The sequence below is a fragment of the Protopterus annectens genome, chromosome 2.part1 (genome assembly GCF_019279795.1).
Source record: "Protopterus annectens isolate FY-2018-M chromosome 2.part1, PAN1.0, whole genome shotgun sequence".
NCBI lineage: Eukaryota > Metazoa > Chordata > Ceratodontiformes > Protopteridae > Protopterus > Protopterus annectens.
In genome coordinates, this window is record NC_056729.1 from 539,343,851 (window position 1) to 539,371,624 (window position 27,774).

Genomic DNA, 27,774 nt, shown 5'->3' on the forward strand with positions numbered 1-27,774 from the left:
GCCCTATCAGCGTAGATGTTTGTAGGGCCAGACTGACACATGTCCCATACCACAGTCAGGCATCAGACTACACTGTGTATTGGGCCAGTATATGCAGGGTTAGTGTGTGAGTGGCACATATGAGGATGGTTTTGTTCACACAGTCCATATACTATACTATTAATTAGGCTTACCATAATGTGACTGTGACTGTGTTCAGATTGGTTGTGGGTATGCACTTTCACACTGGTGTCCGTTACTTCGTGCTGTTACATGCCTGTAGTGCCTGCTATATTTGCAAGTACATGTGTATTCCCCCATAGGAAACTTGGGTCAGTGTTGTGGGAGTCTGCCTGTAGTTTGCACAGTGCTTTGTGACATGCCTAGCAGCTCAGTGTATTTACCTACAGTGATGTTATGTCCAGACATTTGTCAGATGTACTGTTGCCTGGCCACCATGAGTGTTATGTATTTCTGAAAAAGCAGTGGGATGCTGTGAAGATGTATGTCACTAACTAGTGGGAAGTATGTGAGCTTGGGACCTTTGCTCCTCCGGTTAATATGTGTTAGGACAGACAGGAGTGTGTGAATGCATCAACTGTGTGAGCTGATCTAGTACAGTATTTTTGTGATATCCCTATTTACATGGCTGTAAATATCCACTTTGTCAGGCTTGGTCCACACGTCTTGCAGTATTGAGTTCTGTGTATACCTCTGGACTGACCAGATTGTGTCAGACTGTCCATGTTTATTGGTCATATCTCTGCTGTATTCCACAGGATCATTACTGTGATTTGTGTGGTACTTCACTATGATGATCTTATGACGTCTGTCAGTAACTGATGTGTGTACATGTCAGTATCAGAAGTGACTTCCCACACAACATGTCTGTTGCTGCAACCCCTATTACTGTAGCAACATTCTACATTTATACCTGCAATACTTACATTACATCCCCCTTCACACACACACAAACACACATCTGTGTATACACACACACACACACACACACACACATATATACACACACACACACACACACACACATATATGGATCTCCTTCATTTGATCGACAGACCATTTGATAGAAACTCATTTGGTCGAAGTCTCACTTGATCGAAAACCAGTATTCAAGGCAATTAATGGGGATTTGTCCCCCTCCCCAATATCGTGCGACCCTAGAGTTGAGATATATAGTCGGGGGGGGGGCACCTATTTTCGTTTAAAATATGTACTTTTTGTTTTCTTTTCTTCTTTTAAACGAAAATAGGTGGGGGGCTGTGCCCCCTACCCCCCCCCGACTATATATATATATATATCACCTCCAGGGTCGCACGATATTGGGGAGGGGGACAAATCCCAGTATTTATACCTTGAATACTGGTTTTCGACCAAATGAGTTTCTATCAAATGGTCTGTCGATCAAATGAAGGAGATCCATATATATATATATATATATATATATATATATATACACACACACACACACACACACACACACACACACACACACACACACACATATTTATGAGGAATATACAGATATATGGGTGTGCATGTATATATATATATATATATAAATATATATATATATATATATATATATATATATATATAAATAAATATATACATATATATATATATATATGTATATAAATATATATATATATATATATATATATATATATACATATATATATATATATATATATATATATATATATATATATATATACATATATATATATATACATACATATATATATATATATATATATATACATATATATATATGCATCCTTATGTGTAAACATGAGTGTTGTATTTACCTTCCCAGATGTATCCCACCATATATATCTGATATGTGTATATTTAGATATAACAACATACTGATTCAACACTGTTTTCACTACCAAGTAGTAAACAATTGTACAAGTCAAAGCAAAGCAGTTGTTCACTACTATTCAGTATGTGTACTGACATATATATTTGAAAAAAACCACAAACATCTTCACAGCTCTGATGGCTTAGTGCTGCTGTGTAACTGCTGTGACTATAGTGTACAGAGTCCTGGGTTCAAGACCTGCAAGGGCTGTTTGTTTTGTTGCTAGGCAGAACAAGGACTGTTGTATACGGAGTGGTTAAGGCAGTTTTGAGCAGCTTTAAGTGGGTTTGTGTGACGGTAAGTGGTGCTAACGTACTGTTAAATGAAAAAGTGCTTAATCTGCTTAGTTACATTTAAGCAATGCTTACTCCTGCTAAGCATAGCTTAGCCTTGGTAACCAGTGATCACATTCCAGGCTGATAAAATAGCAGGGTAATGACATCTTTAATAAGAATATTTAATTCCACGTACATAACATGCTTCTGTGTGCTGTCATTACAGTAGCAAGGAGTGTGAGTATACCGTATGGGACACCTGAGTATATATGGCTGGTACAACAATCTTTTCTCTTTGTATGTGTTTCATACATGGGTAGTATCCTGGGTTATATGCAGTCACACTTGCATGTATTGTATCATTACGTTACTACTGTTAACAGTGCTTTCCCAAGTAAGAATAGATTGCTGATTGTAGTACTGGAACCATACACCCCTGCATGCAAAGCTGGATACTGACTATCGTGTTCTTGGTGTGTGAGCAGTGTGCTATTAAGTATTTGCTCCTTGATATTGATCTGATATGTGGATATTAACTGTAGACTACTGTGTGTATAGGACATGTCATTGAGGGCTGCTGTCATGTAGTAATAGCATAACTATCAGTGTCAGACGTCTGTCTGTCAAAACATTCATCCTAATGCATAACCTGTTAGCTAGCTGATTTCTGTCTGTCCTCTGTACAGATGTGCAGATGTCAGGTATCCATCTTGGCGGCTTACAGGCAATCTATGCTTACTGACACAGACATGTCTGCCCAGCTGTGTTATGAATGTCACAGCTAGGAAACTCCACCTTGTATGCACCACATGCCATGGATACCTCAATTACACTACCACAGTCAACAGAACATGCTTGGGTACAGGTCTCCATCCCAGACACTGGCCATGTTATGTAATATATGTTGCATACATGTCAATTGGAGCACCTCACTGGCCCTCTGCAAGAGAAAACCAGATGATTGGATGTTGCATTTAACTGTCACCGTGGGGATAACTCAAGTGGCATCAGTTGATAGATGTCCTGCTGACAAATGTCAGGTGGCATGATACCACTGTTCCCACATCCCCTACTCCTCTCATCTCTCCATGGACATTATCCTGGTATATACCTAGGAACACCTACACCTATGGACCCCAGTGCTGACAAATGTGTCAGTGTGCATTACTGAGAATAACAGTGTCTGTGTGTTTGTAAACTTGTAGTTGATAATACCCTGAGGGCCTTCTCACCCACTACACCCCCAACTGCCATAGTTAGAAATTGCTGCTGCTGTAATGGACATCAAATTTACCTTGTTTACACTCTTCACCCTTTGGACTACCTGGAGCTTGCAGTACCAGCATAACACTGTTGTACAAATTGGTAGATAGGCATGGGTTACCCTCTGAGTCCTGGCAAGTATGTGTGCAAGTCTGTATATTTGTAGGGTGCAGCATTCTGAGGCCAGATTCTCCAAATACAATACACCTGGCCATACAGTATAAGGCATAGTGATGTTGCTGACATTAGGAGAGCCATGACAAACCTTCACACTACTATCCCTGTAGCGTGTGCAATAAATGCATATCCCTGTAGTGGCAGTGATTAGATAGCCAAGAGGTTATATTGCAGTCCTGGTCAATGTGTGATTGTGGGTAGGTCAGAGCATTATCATGGATTTCAGTGAGTAAAATATCCAATGTGGGTTGTGGGTGCTGGGTATACTATCTTTACACCATGGTACCCACAGTACATATCCCAAGGTCCACTGTATGAGGACCACCGTCACTATCAACCGTACAGGTAACTGATTACATTATCCAGTCCAATGATGCATGTGCTGTGTGGAAATTATCTGTAACAGAATGGACTCGGTGACAAGGTAGTTAGCACTGATAAACCTAGGTCTCTCAGATGTGTCTATGACTGTTGTGTTTGTCAATGTGTATATGACAGTATGTCAGACTATGTATTGTTCATTAACACCCAGTACATTCCCCATTGCCATACTGTACAAGGCCTGGTGATGTTCTTCACTTAACAAGAATCTCGGGATACACCTCATCCTAAAAGGTGTGTGCAATTAAGGCCAAGCACATTAGTAGTAATAAGTACCTAGGTAGGGGTTCTACTCTCAGTGTTGCCAAGTAAAGTGTGTGTGTATGTGAAGGGATCTTTTTCAGTTTGCATAAAATACATGTCCCAGGAGGTCATCTGTCTGAGAACTGTCAGACAAACGCTAACATTTCAAAGGAATCGTCTTGTGGAAATTCATTCCATCAGAACTAGTAGTAGATGTGTAAATGCCCTTTTCCCCACTGTACAGCGCTACTGGAGTTGGTATATATAGTTGGGTGTGGATGTTGTGGGCATAGCCACTTCCACTGGGGTTATTGTGTGTATCCCCCCGCTTAGTCTGCTGTAATACTGTACAGTTTATGTTAACAGGTTAAGTAGTTGTCAATCACACTATGTGTGGTTCTATGCCACCCCACACCCTCCAAAGTGGAGGGCTGTGCCACCCACACCAGCACACCTATGTTTACCAACTCCAGGATTGCACTACATTGGGGAAGAGGGCATATAGCCTTGCCAGTACCATCATCAATGACATTAAACTGGCAGACTGGTTATTTACTGATGTGATGTTTTGCTTATTTTGTCTTGGTGGAATTACATAGGGTAAAATGAGTTCACTTCAAAATTAAGTACATCCATGTGTACAGAATTCTCTGTGTATTGCATCAACACCAAAGCCTCTGTGTGTGTGTGTGTGTGTGTGTGTGTGTGTGTGTGTGTGTGTGTGTTATTCACAAACATTTGGTATGTGCCACCCAGTACACTTACCATTGTCCACTGTAGAAGGACTGCTGACATCAACCACCATGCACTCAACTGTGTACACCCCTCAGACCTATCAGCCATGTGGCACATGCAGTAACTGTTATACAGACCTGTTACTTGTGTTTAGCTGTACCCAGGCAATGCATCGCTACAGTACCATACCCCTTGTAGGAAACAACAGCAGACCAACATCCTGTTGATACGTAGACACCTAAAACACAAACTGAATACATTGTGGAGACCACAATCAGTCAGTGTTAATAACTATAATGCGTTATGGCTGGGCAGCTAAACATCCTTATTAACACTGACCACAATCAGTCAGTGTTAATAACTATAATGCGTTATGGCTGGGCAGCTAAACATCCTTACATGTAGGCATTAAACTTTCCAGCTGAAAACATGTTACACAGCATTACATTGCTAAACCTTAGTACATTCACCCTGTGCATCAGAACCATATTAGCATCTCCCTGCATCGATGGTATGGATGACAAGGATGTGGCACAGGTATCATCATATGCACAGGGTGTGTTGCGGGTTTGCCAGAGACCTAGGCTGAGCCATTTGGTTGACCTGTGTGTGTTAGGGGGTTTGCTTATCAATTGGGCTTTGCAGATGTGGTGTGTGTGTGTAAGTATGGAGGTGCCCTAGCTGTGTTGCTTATGTGTGTGTATGTATGCACACAGTTCTGCCATGTAGCTGCTCTATACATGGGTTTGATGGACAGCTGCAGACTGTACATGGTATAGTGTGCAGTTCACCGTGTCCAGCCATGGACACAAGAAATGTGCCTGCCAGGGGTTCCACGGGCACTACCAGGTACAAGCCCAGATATGGTACTCTCCCCTGATGATGACAAATGTCCGCTGGATCCGGGTCCCTGTTGGGACCGGCCAGGACCACGTGCATGTGGCCTGCTGTGTTGTGGTGTGGACAGCTCCCCCCTGCAGTGCTGGTGCTGGTAGTGCCACTACAGGAGCAGCTGTGACTTGTTGCACGTCCACATATACCTCCACCTGTTGGTGTTGCTGGCCTACATCCATGTGGCTGTTGCCCTACTCCCACCATATGCTCTAACACAGACATTGCACGGTCGAGGATTCCCATCATCTCACCCAACCGTCTATACAGGACCTCTGCAAAATAATGGTAGGCACCTGCAAGATCATGGATGTTGTCAAGTACAGCAGAATGAGTAGCCCTCTGTAGCCTCAGACTTTGTCTGGTATAACGTTCCATACATGCTTGTGCCTCCATGACGGTCCGAAACATGCGTCTGGTGACACCTGCTGTGGCACTTCTGCCAGGGGCATTATGGGCAGCAGCCCCCCTGCAAGCACCCCTGTATATCTGCCTGTGTGGTACCTCGCCGGTCATCCGGCTATTGCTGCTGTGTACAGAAACACTTGCCATAGTCACCACACTGTCCTTTCTCATGCCACCACCCACCAGCTGTCCCTCATCTGTGGCCACTGGTGATGGGGTATGTATACACATTGTGACAGTGTGCAGGGATGGGGTGGATAAAAGTGGGATGTCACCCGATGGCACAGGTTCTGCCCCTGACAACCCTGCCTGTGCCTCACCATACCTACATCATTGTCAGAGTCTGTATGGCCACTAACATCAGTTTGCCTGCAGGAGGGACCCTGACCCACCTCACCACCTGTGAGGGGGAAGACAAAAAATGTAATGTAATGTAAGGACCTGTACGTCATTGCTTACCTCTACTCACACACACAAATACACTCTTACAGGTGAGGTGGCACATAGATATTACACAGACCTCCCATTACCCAATAGTCGACATGCTTGACATATGGCACTCAACAGCATGCAATGCAGCTATACTCAATCCTTGTTACCAATATTATACATCTCTGTGATGCGTGAGTTGTGTTAGGTGATGCCCCATCTCTTTAACACACTGCACCCATGTACACAGTATTGCAGTGCAGCTGTTCAGCATCCTGCCATGTACTGTGCAACATACCTCACAAGTGTACATACCATTGCTAAATGTGTATATGTGTGGCGGTTATGTTTGCTCTGTTGCTCACAGCCCCTATGTGTTTGTCTGACTCATTACTGGGATGGTATGAGGACAGATTTCAATAGTGAATACCTGAATTCAGATTTGCAGATGTCATTATCAGCAGTGCAAGTTTGTGTCTTTCAGCTTTTCCCGGTTAGGGGTCGCCACAGCAGAACTCTAGTCCACTAATGATTGGCAGTACAGTTTTACATGCTGGCTTGCTGGGCCTAACGCACAACCTTCAACGAAGGAATGTCCATTCATGCATGTCGCCACACAGAAGACGCTCTAACTGAGAATCAAATGGGCAACGTCTAACTGTGAGGCGACAACGCTACCGCAGCACCACCACCGCAGTTATCATTGAGCAATAAAATCCAATTACACTGAAACCTTCAAAGCTTACTGTGGCTTTGAGGAGTGTGCACACCCTTATTGACATGCCAGCCTCTTCCATGATTTGCAGTGGGGCCACAGTACTGCATATGTTAACATTACACACACCTGATATGTGACATATGACCTGTGCAGTCAAATACAGTATCAAACAAATGTGTTAGTTGTGCAGATGCTAATTGAGATGCATACAATATGTGAGTTGCATAAGTGTGCACACCCTTATCATGATAGTTTGTTGCAGCACCTAAGTGAACTACAGCAGTCACTATTCCTGGAAGGGGTATACTAGCATGGCCCATGTTCACTTGCCATTATTTGGTCACTCCACCCTACAAATGTCCCCCAACTCTGTCAGATTGCAAGGTCAGCTCATGTGTACAGCCCTTGGAAGTCACACTGTGCCTTCACTATTGCTGTGGAGTCAGGGTTATGTGTGGCACAATTCATAACCTTGACTGTGTTCAGATACAGCCATTCTTAGCGAGCTTTGGATGTATGCTTCAGTTCAGTGTTGTGTTTCAGGTTGGCACCCCTCCCCATCCTCAGCCTTATTGCAGATGGTTGACAACTATGGGCCATACATGAGTGTCATTTTGCAGTGTTCCAAATTCAGAACACCATGTTTACCGGCCTAGTTCCTGCTAATGAACAGCAGACCTAAAGGTGTACACTGGTACCAGCAAGGTACAGATGGGGATGGTGGGCCTGAGGTGGAGTGAGGTGTTGCTTGTGCATCACATGTATCTTTATTAATATTCTCTGTAGGTTTCAGCCTTGGTCTCGGTGCATCATTACACATTGCAACACATGCCTTTGGGAGACTTGATGTTATGCAAATGCTACCTGTAGAGAGCCCTGGATGATGTTTCCTGTGGAACAACTCTTCTGTCTGATTACCCTAACCCATAGTCCACACTTACACAGAGTCCAGGCGTTTGTCGACACAGGTACTGCATAGGCAGTACTTGCTAGACATTCCTGGAAGTTCCTCAGTGTTGCTGCATGTTTCTGGGCAGCCTCCGTGACCAGTTTGCAACATGTGTTGTCATCTGTCTTGGATGGGCATCTGTTTATTTTTTGCATTAATGTTGTCCCATACTTCATAGTCACATACATGACTGTCTGCACTGTTTGCCATGGTATATGCAATGGTGAGGTAAGGCTACATCTCCCACTCCTGAGTGCTACCTTTTGGATATGAAATACATTCCATGGTTTGTAAGATGTGTGCAAGCCATGGCTGCCTCTGTTGCAGGTGAGTGGGCAAATGTCATGGACATACTTCTTGGACAGCAGACCATTACTTGGTGTGACATTGAGGCCCTGTACTTGATGGAAGGTGCATACTCAAGAAGAGTGAATGCTGTCAGTACCTCAAAAGCTGTTTCCACAATCTGTTATTTGGAGTGTGTGCACACATATGCTTCCAGTGTTTAAGGTATGTATTCCCCATATTTTTTTGTCCTAACATAGGATTCCATATTACACATTCATTGCTCATGTTAAGATCACATTACAGGTTGTAAAAGGTGTGGAATGTGGTGTTGTGATATGCCGTTCTGTAGATCTGTAACAGTTGCCATTGTAATAGTTGTGTATACACTGTTGTAGCCACTGTATAAGGGTAATGTTTCAGACATGTCCCTACTGTGGGCCATTTGTCCCACCATTATGTTAATCTCTGTCCACACATCTTGCACTGACAGGTTGTTAGGTGTACTGCAGGACTGTTACATACCCTTCAGATATGCCACCGTGGTGACCACTGTGATGCAGTGCAGTTAACAGCAACAATAAGTGAACATGTACAGCATGCATTATGGGTAGGTGTGTTAAATGTGTGCATGGCAAATACCATGGCCATAACATGACCAGTGTATTGGCAAACCTGAACAAAACAACTCCATACTCACCAGCTACAGGCTGCTGCCCCAGTTGTATTCAAGAAGGACCTACATAGTTGTGTGAGAGATGTAATGCCAGTAGCCACACCTGTGGCATTGGTACAGGGTGGGAGCAGCATTTCAGTACATCAACAGTACAAACCCACAATACTAGAGATTATGCACATCTGTTCATTACTACACTGCAGCAACAGACTGTTATCTGACATATGCATGACGATACTTTACAGATGAGGTTTGATAAGCAACTAACTGCAGCAGCACGCTGACAGGCGTGGCGGATGAGATCAGTGCAACAATGTTGCACCTGCTCATAACTGCGGTTATGCAGGCCGACATCGTTTACTCCGTGGACGAGCTCATTCCACAGGGCAGTCCTCTCCTGCAGATCATGGGCCGTATGTCCAAAGAGGGTTCTGTGATGTTGGACAAGGAAGTTAATTATTATATTATTCTCCCGGGGAGGATAAGCAGGGAGATGCTCCCGGGACATGGTACCTGGAAGACATCAACAGGAAAAAATGTCTGAGGACCTCATACTGCAAGGATTTAATAGTTGTTAACATCTCCCCACCACCACCACCATATCTGCAACAATAATCTGAACACAAAAATCAGTGGGTATGTTTACACCAAACCTACTGTTGGGACATATATCTTATTGTGCAACAAATATTAAAATGTGTTTCTATTCATGTTCCATGTTGAAACACTATCATTGTAGGTCTGTTGCTCTGTTGCTATCAATGTAACCTACATGCCATGGTAATGGCCACTGTTGTTCCATACATGCATGTGTTCTGTTTGTTTTGCAGCTGTTCCAGATGTGGTGTTTTGGGTTAATGGGAATATCTATGCATGGTGTTATAACTAATCCTGGATTGTGTTGACTATTACTAACCTACATATGTTCTAAAACTGTAACACAGTAGCATGTTTGGGAAGGCCGTTCCCAGTAGAATCCACCTCTCCCACCTCATCTGGCCATGGCACCAGGCCACAGCATGTCTAGGACCCAGCCCAGGACCTCCTCATCTGCTGGTCCTGCACTACCTTCAGGTGGAACCACCTCATGGGATGGGGCTCGTCCTCCCCTGGCAGCGGGCGCAGACAGGATCCCGTCACCTGAAGTCAGGTCCAGGGTCTGGTACATAGGGAGCTCCGCAGAAAATTGGGGGATCTGCTACACCAGCTTGAAGCCCTCATGGTGCAATTAGAGGGTCAGACTGCCCCTTCTACTTAGTCCCCAGCACAGCCACCTTCAGGGCCGTGAAGGTGCAGTAGTGACTGCCAATGGGTGGGGACCTCAGTCCCACTGTTTCCATGTAGGGGCTCATGGGCTTCCATTTCCAAACACCCCTCCCCGTTCAAGGTGTTTACCCCCTACATGAGTCATATACTGCCCCCGTATGCTGTCTTGTCTGTCTTCTGACCCACCCTACCTCCCCAAATATACCTAGTATCCTTCCCCAACATCCCACTCTCACCTTAACAAAAAAAGGGCAATTTGTTCACAAAAAGAATTTCACACCATGAATAACTGTCCATTTTGCTCCCACTTACAACTGCTTACAGGTGCCTTAATCACTCTGTATCCAACAGCCCTTGTTCTGGCCATCAAATAAATTATCAGCCCTTGCAAGTGTCTAACCCAGGGCCCTGCACACCATAGCCATAGCAGTTTTCCACTAAGCCGTCTGAGCCGCATATATGTGTGATGTTTTCTCAAATATATCATGCAGCACAGTCATTCAACAGTAGGGAAAATGTATGTATGTATGTATGTATATATATATATATATATATATATATGTGTGTGTGTATGTAGACATACACGTCTATATATATATATATATATATATATATATATATATATATATATATATATATATATATATATATATATATGTATATGTATATATGTTGTTGTGTTTTTCGGCTTTTCCCAGTTAGGGGTCGCCACAGCGGAACTCGGTCCGCTTATGATTGGTAGTTTTTAAGTGCCAAGTTACCAGCCCTGACGCACAACCTTCAACGAAGGCACGCCCATTCACGCATGTCTCCACGCAGAAGATGCTGTAGCTGAGAATCGAACCGGAGCAGCGTCTTACTGTGAGGCGACAATGCTACTGCAGCACCACCACCGCGAATATATATATATATATATATATATATATGTGTGTGTGTGTGTGTGTGTATTATATATATATATATATTTATAAAATGTATGTGTGTGTGTATTTTATATATATATATATATATATATATATATATATATATATATATATATATATAAAATGTGTGTGTGTGTATAATATATATATATATATATATATATATATATATATATATATATATATATGTATATATGTGCGTATGTGTTTGTGTCTGTATATATAGATAAGACATACATGTCTATATATATATATATATATATATATATATATATATGTATGGGTCTACTTTAGAACACCGACACGCCAGTTCGCTGACACACAAACCACCGACACCAAACAACCGACAACACACAATACCGACAATGCAAAACACCGAACACCATTACACCGGCACACTACACGTAAACAACACATTACACTACATTACATATCCACTAGCCCTAACCCAAACCCTAACCCTAAGGTCCGACACTACCGCACACTTACCCTACCTGCACCCTAACCGTGACTCACTTAACCCACCGCTAACCCTAAGATCCGAGACTACACACTTACCCTACCTGCACCTAACCTAACTCACTTAACCCACCCCTAACCCTAAGATCCGACACTACCGCACACTTACCCTACCTGCACCCTAACCCTAACTCACTTAACCCACCCCTAACCCTAAGGTCCGACACTACCGCACTTACCCTACCTGCACCCTAACCCTAACTCACTTAACCCACTAACCCTAAGGTCCGACACTACCGCACACTTACCCTACCTGCACCCTAACCCTAACTCACTTAACCCACCCCTAACCCTAAGGTCCGACAGTACCAGACACTTACCTACCTGCACCCTATTCTTAACTTACTTAACCCACCCTAAAACATAAACCCGTCACTAACACACACTTACATTACCCAAACCCTAACTCCGACACTACCACACTCACCTTTCACACACCCTAACCCTAAATCCTCACTATTGCACACTTACCTGTCCGCTCCCTAATCACAAATCCCTCACTAGCGCATACTTACCAAGTCGCGCTTACACGTTCCCCTTGTCGGTCTTCCAGCTGTCGGGATTTCAGCATGTCGGTCAACTGCGTTGTCGGTCCTTTCGCGTTCCTCTTCCGCGTGTCGGCGAACTGGCATTTCGGTAATTTGAAGAGGACCCGTATATATATATATATATATATATATATATATATATATATATATATATATATATATAGTGCATTCAGGCATCAGATCCACAGTCTGAGCCTCCTTCCTCCACAGCTGAACTGTTCTGTCTTGCTACGAAACAGAGCGTCACATGTTGAAACAGCCTAGCATTAGGGGAGGATATATAGGGACAGGTCATAGATATGCCTATTACAAACCTATGAAGTTTGTGCATGATACATTTCACATTACCATGACTGTTCTGAAGGTGGTGGGGTCTGAAACTTGTGTGTCTATCATAACTTCATTACTTCCACCTTCAGCTATTTGCCAGACTAATATACATGTTTGGAGCAATAGAACAAATACTATGATGGCTTAAGTCTTGACATTTTTTGCAGATCTGCACAGTTGACAGGTATGGCCCACTGCCCACAGGGCCAGATGCTATGTCCTTAGCAGTTGTTCAGCAGGACATAATTACAGCAAGTCTTGATGGCACATATAAAACTTTCGACATCATCTATCCCATTATAACAGACCAAGTACTACATTCAATTACATGCTGACATGTTTCATATACCTGATTTATTATTGTGCTCTCTTCTGTGTACCAGTTGGGTGTCTTCCTTGTTTGGTTTGTGTTTTTTTTTGTAGTATTTTTGTTTTTTAGTATTTTTTTTGTTTGTTTGTTTGTTTTTCTCTCTCTCTCGCTATCTCTCTCTCTCTCTCTTCCACTACAGGGATCAAGTTGGTTTGAATAAGTTGCAGCATGGCTTTTGTAGGTGATGCTCATGATCAGATGATGGCTGTTGCACCAGTTGGGTTTCCCCACTTGCTAATTGCATGCAGCCATCTGTGTAGTACTTCCAGTAGCCAATGTCATATCAACCCACTACTATAAATAACTACATCATGTGGGCGTTGTCCCTTTACCTTTCCTGTATGGAAGACATCCTTCCTGTGTGTGAGCAGCAGTGTTACTGACAGCAGGTAGCAATACCTCTTACAACAGGACTTGTGGACATAAGCCAACTACATGTTTGTATAAGGTTCCAGACCTAGGGACAGTGTGTGAGTATTGCTGTTATGTGCATTGAATACTGATAGTTTTACAGGGTTTGTGTCTACATGGTAGTCTTGCATGGTATGCAGTCTGTTTGCATAGTTCTCAATTGTGGGCCTATCCACATGATGGCCAGAGGACTGGCTGTTACGTTTTGTCTGTTCACTGCACGGGTCTCGTCTCTGACATATCAGTGCCATTATCTCCGTTGTTTGCTATCAGTACATGGCAACATCCATTTGTGTTTCTGACTTCATATTCCTGAGTAAGGGTATGTTGCAACCAATCCTGTAACACCAGCAACTTTCACAGTGTATAATAGGAATATTTCAAATACGGCCTTGTGTTTCAGCCTCTGTCCTCCACCTGTATACCAGGCTTTGTCCAGATGCCGTAAAGTAGGAGATTGTTAGGTAATGGACTATCATTATTTAGTGCTGTCATTCTTGCTATTATTCCAGTAATTTTGTGGGCTCCCACACAAATTGTGGAGTAAGGTCCATATGTATGAGGGCTGCAGCTGGACGAAATGTGTGTGACCCTGTAGAGTCCAGAGGTCGGTGTATGAAGAACACTGTTATATGCCCTTGTAAGACATTTTATGGGGGAGGGGTATTAAATGTTTTTAATCTAGGCTGTTACAACATGTGAGGGATATCAGAAGTAAGAAACATTAAGATATATGGCTGTACATTTTCATACGTTTCACCATGGAGACAGTGATGGGCTAGAGCTTACTCTCTTATACACAGTTCTATTTGTCAGTGTGATAGTGACGTTTTAAGTTAGGCATTGTTATGTAACAGATACATTTACATTGTGACAACTAATACTTTTCCCCCTAGGGGTTGAGTACAGAGTGTTATTGGAGGCTTCTGAACTACATCTGTAATTAAGTGTTGATTGATTCTTATCTTCAAGGCAAGTGTGTTTTTTACTGTTGTACTACTTGAAGGCTTTAGCCTAGACAGCTAAATATGTTATAAGAAATGGCAAAAACAATTGAAATAGTACACAAATAAACATTTCTATGTATGCAAACTTGTATGTGGTGTCATGCCCTTTGCATTGAGTGTGGGTATATGTTTCATGCAATAATTCTCATTTGTAGGAAAGAATCAAACACTGGCCATTTGAAAAGGTGGCAGCTGTAGGAATAATGGCTGTTTGATATGCATTGCACCCTCTATATATTCTCTTTTTATACATATCTATAAGTAGTTATATATTTATATGTGTATGTATGTGTATATACATATATATATATATATATATATATATATATATATATATATATAGATGCATATGTATAGATGTGTGTGTATATGTATCATTGGAATGTTTACTGCTTCCACATTGTACATTCCCTATGGTAGACTGTTCTGTATGATATGCTAAATAAATCATCCTGACATCTTACAGCTGAGATGGCTTACTGTTAATTTGTTGTGACTATGTTGTTCAGGGTCCTCTGTTCAAAACTTGCAAGTGCTGGTTATTGTGTTGCAAGGCAGATCAGTTCACCTGTGGAGAAAGGGATAATGGCAATAAATAAAAGAAATCCCTATTTTGTGCCCCTTCACCCCCATTAACAGCGCCTTTCTTCAGATGTTTTGCAATGAGAGGTACAAAGTGTGGATTCAATCTGCGAATGCGATACATGCATATATATATATATATATATATATATATATAAGAGAGAGAGAGAAAGAGAGACATATATATAGACATGTATGTTACATATATGCATACAGAGTGTGGATTCAATCTGCGAATGCGATACATGTATATATATATATATATATATATAGAGAGAGAGAGAGAAAGAGACATATATATAGACATGTAAGTTACATATATGCATACATATATATATATATATATATATGTGTACATCTACATATATAAATAGTTTCTCTACTGTTGAATGACTGTGCTGCATGATATGTTTGAGAAAACATTACATTTATGTACAGCTGAAATGGCTTAGTGGTAAATCACTGTGGCTATGGTGTGCAGAGTCTTGGGTTCGATAACTGCAAGGACTGATTATTTTGTTGCTGGGCAGAACAAGGGCTGTTGGATACAGAGTGATTAAGGCACTTTTAAGCAGTTGTAAGCGGGTTTGCGCGGTGGTAAGCAATGCTAACTTCCAGTTAAATAAGCTTACAGACAGCCTGACAGTGCTTAATCTGTGTAGCCATTGCTTGCCACCATGCAAACAGGCTTAAACTCGCTTACTACTGCGTAAAAGTGCTTACTCCCGCTTACCCCTGTGTTCATTTCTTTAAAAGAAAAGAGAAAAGGGGTGATAGGAAAGTGGTGAAAAAGGGGGCACTTAGAGGGAAAAACAATAGGGAAAGTAGCAGGACATGTGTAGGGAAGGTCCATAGCTGTCCATTTCTTCTACAGCAACAGCTGTACATATGTACTGAATTTGGATATAGATTTGGACACTCAGACCTCTGAGAGAGGGGTGAGGACAACAATTATTTGTTGTGAAGCCAATTAGACCAGATTACATGTGTCCAGTAGACATGACGTGTTGCAAAATGGACAGCTATGTATGGGGCGAGATTTTTTTTTTGGGAATACATTCCCCCCTTTTTTTTTTTGTTAAGATTAGAGTGGGATGTTGGGGAAGGATAGTAGGTATATTTGAGGAGGTAGGTTGGGTGGGAAGACAGACAAGACAGCATACAGGGGTGATATATGACATGTGGGGGTAAACACCGTGGATGGGGAGGGGTGTTTGGAAATCAGAAGCCTAGGAGCCCCCAAATGGAAACAGTGGGACTGAGGTCCCCACCCATTGGCAGTCACCACTGCACCTTCACGGCCCCGAAGGTGGCTGTGCTGGGGGCTGAGAAGGAGGGGCAGGCTGACCCTCAAAATGCACCACACGGCCCTCAAGCTGGCGTAGCAGATCTCCACACTCCCTTCAGAGCTTGCTGTGCACCAATCCTCCAGACCTGACTTTGGGTGACAGGATCCTGTCCGGGGGAGAGGACAAGCCCCATACCCTGAGACGGTTCCACCTGAAGGTGGTGCACGACCAGTGGATGAGCAGGTCCCGGGGTGGGTTCCAGACATGCTGGAGCCTGATGCCATGGCCAGATGAGGTGGGAAAGGTGGGTTCGCTGGGACCGGCCTTCCTAAACCTGCTATGGTATTGCAGTTTTGCAACATATGTGGGTTAGTAATAGTCAATACAATCCAGGATTAGTTAGAACAGCATGCAAAGATATTCCCCTTAACCCAAAACACCAGATTTGGAACAGTTGCATAGCAAACAGAACACATACATATATGGAACCACAGCGGCCATTATAATGGCAGGCAGGTTACATTGATAGCAACAGGCCACCAGTGATAGTATTTCAACATGGAACATTAATAAAAACACATTTCAATATATATAGAACAACAGGACATATGTCCCAACAGTAGGTTTGGTTTAAACGTACCCACTGATTTTTGTATATAGATTATTGTTGCAGATATGGTGGGGGGGATGTCAATTAACAACTTATGTATCCTTGTACTACTCACAACTTTAATGATTATTGCTCTAATCATTAAAGTACAGGTATTATTACAATACCCTATGGCCTTGGTTTGGGCAGTGGTATGTTTGTACATAGTATATACTTCAACTGTCTTATAGCTAAATTCTACATTTCTTACCTGGTAGACGTGTGGAGGGAATATTTGTTAACACTACCTGACTGTTTTTACACATATTCCGAGATTCCAAGTTAATATTATGCACATACCTCTCAGTCTCTTAATGCCCATACTCTGGACAAAGCTTGACAACATGGGGGTACAAAAAGGGACATGTTTTGAATATTGCTGTCATAAACTTGGGGAGTTGCTACAGTGACAGGATTTGTTTTAATGTACATTTTCTGTAGGTTTTGAGGTCCGAAAATCAAATGTATCTCATTATTTCATGATTACAATTCTGAGATCATCCCACTGATTTGCAAGGGGGACAGAAGAACAGGCAGAAAATATGAGCCAATTATCTGGAGATTCTGAAAAATCAGTACAGTTGAGAGGTACGAGTATGCATACAGCTTGCTACCACTCCCAGGATTCGAACTATGGCTGCGTCTGCTAAAAATACAACAATTTAAGTTGCATCAGAGCGTGCTGTTTGGACATTGCTGTCTATCTCTTCAGTGTGTTTTTTGTCTACGTCTCTCTTGGTTGTACATTGTGGTGTTGTACTTACAACAGTCATATACAGACATTCCTAGACATTTTTTTATGTAGCACAGTGTGGGTAATAGTGGTTAACACAACATTACTATTCAGAGAATGCAACAATAAATGCCATACAATACCAGAGTAAACACAGCCAGTAAACCAGCTTTATTGCCAGGCAGTTACAGTTTTATTTAAATATGCCCTGTATGGTACTATTACTGTCATATTGTCTGGTTTATTCAGTACAACCCATGCACAAGTTTTTATACTGTCAGGTGGTTTACTACTAATTTATATTTATTTGGTATGACTACTACAAGCAGAATTGTTACTCACCAGCCTTGCAACACAGCCTTTGCAGCCTACTAGCATGGGCTTCCTGATTCACAGCCCGCGCAGCTGCAAGGGAAGTAGAGAAATATTTAGGCATACCTATCCGTCATATACACAGGCTGGACATTAGTAAATAGTTATTAGTATGAGTACTTACACACTGCTGGGACATCACCCCTCTGCCTTGCTTCTTGGACCCACTCATCCAAGAGCTCCCTCTTTCTCCCCCTCAAGTCAGCATAGTGATGCCGGACCTGCTCACCAGTCCGAGGGATACCACTGGCACTGGTGAGATCGCGGGTGAGATGGTCCCAGGCTTCTGCTTTATATTGGGAGCCCTGGTACTGGCTGTCCACCAGTCTCTCATCATGGTTCTTTACCAGGAGTCCTACCATGACCTTGGACTCTTGTATGCTCTAGCGCTGTGCCTGAAAGTGTATTCCCTCACCAACTCCTGCCATACTGCCTACTGTGGGAAGCTGCAACCAGTTATGAGCTGTATTCCCACCCCACGGGGTTTAAATTCGGCTGATTTCCCACCCTTTGGACAGTTTTGAATATGCTGAGCTAAGCTAAACTACGGGCAAACCTGCTTAGCTAAGGTTGGCAGTGTTTAAAGGGGCAGTTTCAGCACTGCTTACCGATGTGCAAATCTACTTAGCTGGGCCACTCCTTGCTTAGCAGTCATATTTACACAATGCTTACACCTGGTAAGCAGAGCTATGCAGTGCTTAGCATTGCTTATTTTTTGCTTGTTTTATAGAGTATCTGCTGTATGGCATTGATTCATTATTCATTACATATTGTAAATTTGATTACTGTCCCTGACATCCCCAATGTGCTTTCATTACATTTATTCATGTGTGACATGGGGCACTTGTGTTTATATGGGGGTTTCACAACTTTATTGAACTGACACCTCATCTGGACCTAATGCAGTACTCCATTTAACAAATATATGTTATTTAGCAGCTAATAATAATAAAAAAAATAAAAATGTATGTACTGGTTTCACATGTAAAATGCAAATTGGTTACAGTGGGGATCGAACCGGGAATGGCTGCTTGCAAAGTGTACGCTCTAACCACTATACTATTGCAATACTGCTTATGTTGGATGTCTCTTGCTATTTAACTTCTTGTGCTGTTTAAGCTGGTGTAAGCGTAGCTAAGCAATGGGCACACATGTGCAGCTATGCTTAAACTTTATCGCATTTATTAAAAAAAAGAGAATTTTTGTTGTGTGATTTTATCTATACCCTTCAGAATATCCCTGCTAATGCTGAACCTATTGTTTTATCAACTTTCTGCTTTGTGGGACAATTGTCCCTTTTGGCTTTGTCCACATTCCTTACTCTGACGGGTTGGGAGATGTGCGCTATGTGCTTATGCAACCTGTGTTATCCTAACAACTTCTGGCTTGGTAGGGATGATTAGCTCTTATGCCTTTGACCAGATTTGTTAACCTGACGGGTTGGGGGTGTTACGAGCATTCTTGCTCGTTTTTAATTGCCGAAAGGCAATTCTGGAGTGCAGGGGGCATGTGTATTGTGAGAGCTTTGCTCTCAGACACACTCCCTGCACTCATACACGGGACACTGCCGTGCTGAACAGGAACGGTCCCTGCCATGCAGGAATAACTTATTCCTACACGGCTGCTTGCTGAATCCCAGGGTATATCTCCGCACATGAATTGATTCAATAATACCCATACTTATGAGAACAAGATAAGATGAAGTATTTAGATGCATGGATTAAAAAAGATTTTATTACTACAGCTAAAGATATGTCAGAAGAGAAGCTGGAAGCTGGTGATTCTATATATGGATAGCAAGCTTCAAACAGTGAAAATGTTTCTAGTCCATTTAGTTTTATGTACAAGTTAGGCATATTTTAACAGTTAATGGAAAAGTTTTGGACCACAGTTAATAAACAGTTGAAGGAATTTATTTGGGAAGGGGAAGAGGGCCAGATAATCTGATTTTCCCCAAAAGAACAAGGTGGCTTAAGATTACCTGATTTAAAGGTATATTTTATCGCCACTCAGTTAAGGCTTGTATACATAACACAAGCAGAAGGTTATATGTCAAAATGGAAAGGTATGATGATGAAACTGGAGAGGAGAGGGGGCTCTTGAAATAAGTAGAATTTTGGAAGCAGGTCCTTAAAGAGAATAACAAAGTAGATAAAAGTATTCCAGCAACCAAGTAAACACAGGACTGGAGAAAGAAGCAATTGTCAATATGAATGGCTGCTAGCAGAGGTATAGAAAGTAAGCAGTAGGGGTTGAAATTTAGTGGAGAAAATAAGCAAAGAAACCATAGTTTGGGGAGCAAATATCTAGAGGAAAAGGTAATAGAATGGGATGAGGCTAAGCAAAGCTTTGACAGTAGGTTAGAGACTACCTTCCCTACCAGTGATTAATAACGGAGTATAAGCAAAGCAAAAATAGGTTAGGATGTTAAATGAAAGATCAGCTGTAGTAGGATTTTTGCAACAGATTTTGTTATTAAAATAGGCTAATTAGCAGGACATGTAAGCATTGCACATTATCTATAAGAATTAGCCAGAAGAGCTTAGAAAATATTGGGAAGAGAGAATGGGAGGACATCTGTACAGCTTCCAAGTATACAGAAAGACCAGAAGATTTAGGTTTTTTTTTTTTTGCTTGGAAATGTTTGTATAGTTATTTTTATACCACAGGCAGACTTCAGAGAATTTTCCCTCAAATATATAGCAAGTGCTGACAGAATAAGGGGAGAGGGAGAGGTAATTGGGGTCATGGTTTTTAGAATTGTAACGAGTTGGCAGATTTAAACAAAATTTCCTGAATTAGAATTTGTCGGACATGTTGAGGGAGTATAAATGGTTGTTACGAAGGAAATTATTCTCTTTAGCTGGGGTATAGCATTTGAATTGCCCAGACATAATAAGGTCTTATAATGCTATCGGCTGCCAAAAAGGCAATTACTTGAAAATGGAATTCAAAACCTAAACCAACTGCAACTGAAGTACTGAATATTATAAAGGAGATAAAATAAATGAAAATGTAATCTTTTGAAAACGTAAGGAGCAAACTACACCAAAATAAATGGAATCTGTGGAAACAGTACATACAGAATAGTGCTCAGAAGTAGGAGAGGCGAGACCTGCAGCTTACTGTGGTACATGCACTTTGTAAGGTTGAGGGGTTCTGTTTATACCAACATTAAACACATGGAGTACAAGCCTAGCCTCATATTTTTGGCTTATGATAGATACATGGTATCGTTGTAGAAGTCATGCACCTTTCTTGTAGATTCTCATTTGTCCTGCATGTTTACACCAAATTAAGAGCTACAGTATGAAGCCAGCATTATGTGTGATGTTTCTCTTTGATGGACACCTTTTACAGTGTGCTACTCTGCTGAATGTTACTGTCTGTACTGTATGAAGTACTTCTCTCATCCATTTTTCTGCATACCTTTTTTTAACTACTGATATTCTTTGTTTGATCACTGTTGCATCATTCTTCAGTAATGAGAAGTAGTTTGCACAGGATATCATACCTCTGGCCACTATACCAAAGCTTTGGCACTTTCCCTCTTGTGCCATATATCTGACCTATGCATGAGAGTGCATGCTAGTACTTAAGAAAATATAAGTGTGAAGTTCTTAAGAAGTTTCCTGCCTCCAGTGAGAAAAGAAAGACTACATCACTATTACTCTGTTAAGCCACAATAAAACACCGTTAAAAGCTGATTCACTATTCGGGGATCTGGGAACTAATGTAGATAGTAACCTAGACTTCAACCAACACATATCCAAAGTAGTAAGAAAATCCTTCGGTGCTGCTCAACTAATAAGTAAGGGCAAGGTATCTAGGTCCAGAGAGATCATTATACCACTGTACTCAGCCCTCATCAGGCCCATCATAGAGTTCATGCAGCAACTAGGATGTCCACAAAGGTTCCTTACAAAAAGAATAGAGTGCAATGTCCTGTGCTAATCGTCTCAAAGTCCTGTGTCTTTACTTGGTATCATACAGACTTCTGAGAGGTGATCTTTGCCTGGCATAAAGGCATCTTTGGACCCTATTTTTATGCATTTTTTTGCACATTAGCAAAACAGCATCAGAACTACTAGATTAAAAAAAACTAAATTTTGCTTTCAACATAAATAGGATGTTTGAGAAACAGATATGTTTCTCAGAGAATTCCCATTCTCTGGAACAGGCTCCCCGTTCATGTGAAGCAGAGTTCCTCCCTATCCATATTTAAGAGCAACTTGTTCAAATGGATGGGTAGTCAGAAATTCACCCCTGGTCTGGCTTCTCTGTCTCTGCTGGACAGAGCAAGTCAGTAAATATAAATCAAATATAAATCAAATTTGTGAGTCACATTTGGATTCCATGGCTAGGATTTCAGGGCCCTCGTGGTCAATAGCGTAGTATACACCTATGAACCTATCTGTTCTTGTCTCTCTCTCTCTGTCTCTCTCTCTCTCTCTCTCTCTCTGATCACAGTTATCTTTTTACACACTTTAAATACAAAATTCCCCACCTGCCCATCTGGTCAGGCAGTATTGAATGTATCTAGATATGTTTATTTCTGATTCTAATCACAACAGACTTTTGTGGGTGGTAATGAAGCCCTGACACACTACCAAAATTACCAAACATCTCCAATATCATCTAATGTTGCACAGTAATATCCTCAAAGGGCATCATGCAGTCATCTGCACATGCATTCAGATAAATAAGATTGAAATATCAGGTATTTGTGCTATATGTATTATCCCAAATATGTTGTATAATATGGTAGGCAAATGTGGAATTAACATATGTGAAAATGTATGTGTCAGGTAGTATTGCTGAAAAGCTGTATTGAGTATGCAGCAATAAAAAATGATAAAGTAAAACAAAAATAAAAAATAATTAATAAATTAATTAATTAATATTAGGAGAAACTGTGGGTATATGCCTTTAAAAGAGGAAAAGGTGTAACATTCAGTACAAGTGTTTTACTGATCCATGGTATGAATAAGATAAAGGGGCAGTCAAAGATCAGCCTTGTACATGCTTTCCATGGAACAGTGTTTTGGGGGTCAGTATAGAAGGAATGCACACAGGTAATACAGAACCCCTGTAAGGATACACCAAGAAGAGGTTCACATATATCATTTCACGTATATGCACAAGTTAATCATCTGTCTAACCTATGTGTCCTATACTCTTTGTTTTGTTGCAGCAGAATTGTATTGAGCAAGCAGATAGTTTATCGAATAGCACAAGTAACACATGTAAGAGATGTATTTATTTGATTGTTTACTGCATTTTAATACAGCTGATATCACAAACCTCACAGATTCTGAATTGTATGATGTGCTGTAATTTGAATCCTAAAGGCAATCTTAAGCAGTATTTTGAAATTAATTAATTTACCTTGTATGATGTTTGTGTTGAAATGTTATGAACAGCCAAGTGTGAAAAGCTACACATGAACAGCAAATATTTGCTAGATACTGTTTAAAATTACAATATGTGGGGCAGATAGTTTTTTAAGAGGGCTTTTGAAACAGCCTGTTGGAAGGCACTCTTCTTGTAGATGATGTTTGAAATTGCAGTTTGAAGGTTAGACAGCTCTCTATAGGAGAAGGGGTCACAATGAGGGTTATATAATAGGTAGTCAATGGGATTCTTTGAAGGCACATTGGTAGCTGCCTCAGAGATGCACCTAACTTTAACTAAAGACTGAGTGTAATTTATAAGACACAGCGTTGACTATCTGTATCTCTTACATTTATCAGTGCACTTTGATGTATATTGCATTCTCTTGCTTCTGGAATCCACATATGTAACATAATTCGGTTGCTTAAAGCAAAAGGTGAAGATGAAGTATTTTACAGGGAATGTAGTGAGATGCTTAGAGTAATTTTGACAAAATAGTTTGGCTGAAAGTTTTGCTTTTGTGAACTCTTGTTTGGAACTTCCCCATATGTTCATACTGTAACCCAGAGTTTCCAGTGCAGCAGACATATTGTGCATGGGACTCACTTAAGGCATAGACAAACTTATTTATTCTGTAACACTCCTCTGTCAACTGTCTTACCTAGGGCTATCGCAGTCCACCCTATGATTTAACAGCTGTTTAACTAATAGATACCAGTTGGTTAAATGGCTCTCCACCTTTCCTTCCTTCCTGTCAACACTGGCATGCCACAGGGGTCCATTCTTGGCCCTCTGCTCTTTAATACATTCACTAACAATCAACATAAACCTCCCTCATACAGTAGCCTGACTATTCTACCCTAATATGCACTTCAGGCAACCTCATGCATCTTCAGAGAACTCTTGAATGTTGGCTACAGGATAAGCACCTGCTTACTGAATCCCAAAAAAATGAAATTACTTCTTTTTTTCCAATATCCTGTTTCCATGGAAAAACAACTGCAACATTTTTCCTTAAATAACACCATGATTGAAGTTACCTTGCATACAAAAATACTTGGCATGGCAATCTTAAATTTGATTTACAGATCCACAACAGCATCAAGAAAATACATCAGAAACTAGGTATCCTTCACAGACTAAAGAAATTCCTTGCTAACTCTACCAAGGTAACTCTAGCTGCCACTTACCTTTTACCGTCTCTCCTCTATGATGCCCCTGTCATGACCAACCTACAAGCCTCACTTAATTCTAAACTTGAACAGTGCTGCAACCAAGTTGCCAGATTTGCTTTCAGAAAACCTTATCAGACCCACCACTGCACTAAAAACACTTAACTGGCTCAGACTTCCTCACCACCTTATACCCAGCTCATCTTAACCCATAAATTCATCTATACCCCATTTGCCTGCCCAGCAATTAGCCCCCATATTCCAATACTGTCTACCAAACCATTTCCTTTGGTCAAGTGATAAACAACTGTTTACCATCTACAAATCACAAAGGGCTCCTGGAGTCTGTCTCTATTCCAGTAATGTATCTAGAACTCTATGACTTTCTGTATCAGTCAGGTCTGTCTCACACCTTCAGCTTTTCAAACCATTACTAAAATACTTCCTCTCTGCCTCTTAGCTTTGTCCTTGCTCTTCATCTGAGGCATAGCTTTTCCTAACACCCTTTATCACCTTCTTATACCTCCCTTTAAATCACTAAATCACTTAACCTGCTTATCCCCATCTAATACTTCAGTTTATTGTAGTACTTAAACTACAATACCTACTTCTAATTAGCCCAACCAAGTTACTGTTCCATCGCTACTTCTCTATTAACACTTAAACTTGCTTATCGTCTCTAATACCTCACTCTAATGTATTTCTTAAATGACTCCTACCTATCTTATACAACACTACATTTGTAAATTCTCAGTACAATGCTTGTAAATTAATCTTTATGAACACCAGTGCAAATTTTGTTATACTGTTTGCTATACTATGTATTCACTGAAACTGCATTATAACATTTGACATTGTAAGTATTGATTGCTTTAAATTGTTACCTTGGAGCTTTTTTCTCCCCAAGTCTTCACTGAAAAAGGGCACTATGCCCAGATGTACTTTCTTAGTAAATAAATGTCAGTAAATAATAAATACTAAATTAAGTGCTTAAGTGCATATGATAAGATGTTTAGGTAATATTCACTCAGTGTTTATTCTAATTTATGTCTGTAGTTTATAATCCCTGGTGTAAGTTTATAATCCCTGGTGTAACTTATTCTGCTTGCGAAGTGGTGTGTGGCATTATTTTCATAATAAACACAGTTATATTAAAACTGCATAAAATTCCCAGATGATCCACATTGAAGTAGTGACATGGGAGTCTGGAATAACCAGGTTGAGGGATGGAAGTGAAAGGAATTTGTCGGCTAGTACATCCTGTGGGAGAGGGAGGCTGTTTGACCTGCTGCCGTGCACCCACGCAAGGATGCAGAAGTGAACTTAGAAGAACTTAGGTTAAGGTAGGGAGGTACTGCAGGGTAAGTGAGGAAGTTAGATGTGTGGAGGCACGTTTATGCATTCCAAAGCAGCAGATCTTGTGGAGCCACAGCCACTGTAGATTAGGCCAGGTAAGGGAGAGGGTCTGCATGAGCTAGCATGCTGCTGTGCTTCCTAAGTCCTGACTCTCACCTGTGAGAGGAATGAGTGAGTGATAAGACAGTCTCTTTGGTCAGGCAATGAATGGACTATAGAGCTCTTGCCCTAGCCAGAGAATGAATGGACCTGACTATCACCACTTAATGAAGAATTAATAGGCTAGTTGAGAGCAGGAAGGGTAATTGTATACTAGAGTCATATGGGGAAAAAATAAGTTTGGCAAGTATAGAGCTCCCTTGACTGTCTGTTAGCAGAAATATTGACCACCAATTGAGATGATATGTTAATAATAGAATAGAAAGGAAAAAAAAAAACATTTTTTTTCTTCAAATGCTTAGCCAAAGGAGATGTATGGTTAGTTAGCTCAGGTTCATGCACCATTAAGTAGTGCAGTTTCATGAGATGCAGTAGAACTGTACACGTGTTATCAGTACCCTTAGTGGCAATGTGTGATGTGCAGAGTAGTTCTGGCATCCATACTGAAATTCACTGCCGTATATACAAATTGTAAAACACAAGCAACACAGATCGCTTTGTAATTGTATGACAGGAGGGACAAGAAACTAATGCAAACAGCTTATTGGCTTTAAGATACTGTTAAAAAGGATGCCATAGATGAGCTTTACTCATGTTCATATGCCATTGAGTCTGTGCATGCACAGAAAAAGATGTATTCTATCAACGCTGACGACGAATTATCAGCTAGGGTCTAAGGGCAGATAAGTGCCAGATTGTATCAGAAGAGTTTGTTTTTTGGGGAGTGATTTTGCTGTAGTCTACATTTTTTACTTAGCATGAAGTAGGCTGTCATCCATATATAGACTGTTAAGACTTGGTTTTTTATAAAGATGTGCTCATTCATGGTACATTATTTTGTTTTTTTTATTTTTTTAGTGCCCTTTTCATGGTAAGATTATTCCTCGTGACGAATTTGGGAACCCCACCAACCCAGAAGACATAGCCAGACTGGATAAAGAGAAGCAGAAGCAGCAGAACACAGAGCCAGGTGTGTGCCTTGGGCATTAGATCTTCAGAGACCTGCACAGGTTGGAGAGCAACAGAAATGCACAGTGGGATTTGGTGTGTAATATAGCAGCTTAGAGCCGTGCCTAAAATACTGACATGTTAGGGATGTATCATTGTCATCCTTTCCTGTAGTCTCTTGAATGTATTCATACTGTCACTATTTCATGGGTAGACAAGTTTGAAGATAAGAATGATTTATTCAAGCTCTGTCACAAGACTGAATGCATCTGTAGCATTAATGAGGCAGTTGCTGCAGACTGAATCTTCCAAAAATGTGTGTGAAAAGTGCTTTTGTGAGTTTATGCTTGTCTGTCTTTCTTTTGGGAAGCTAACTCATTTTTTCTATGGCCACAGAGCTTTTTTCCCCTTTGTAGTGTAGTAGTAGTGCTGTGGAATGTCCAGCAGCTCTCCTG

The 27,774-nt window shown here is 41.1% G+C and overlaps 1 protein-coding gene across 1 annotated transcript in view; it reads left to right on the forward strand.

The window, feature by feature from the left end:
• The window catches only part of UVSSA (UV stimulated scaffold protein A), a 1,327,799-nt gene that overhangs the window by 1,021,021 nt on the left and 279,004 nt on the right, over positions 1-27,774 (forward strand). Inside the window, exon 13 of the mRNA XM_044062324.1 lies at positions 27,230-27,341. Within this exon, the coding sequence (XP_043918259.1) occupies positions 27,230-27,341 (112 nt within the window). The remainder of the gene's footprint in view (positions 1-27,229; positions 27,342-27,774) is intronic.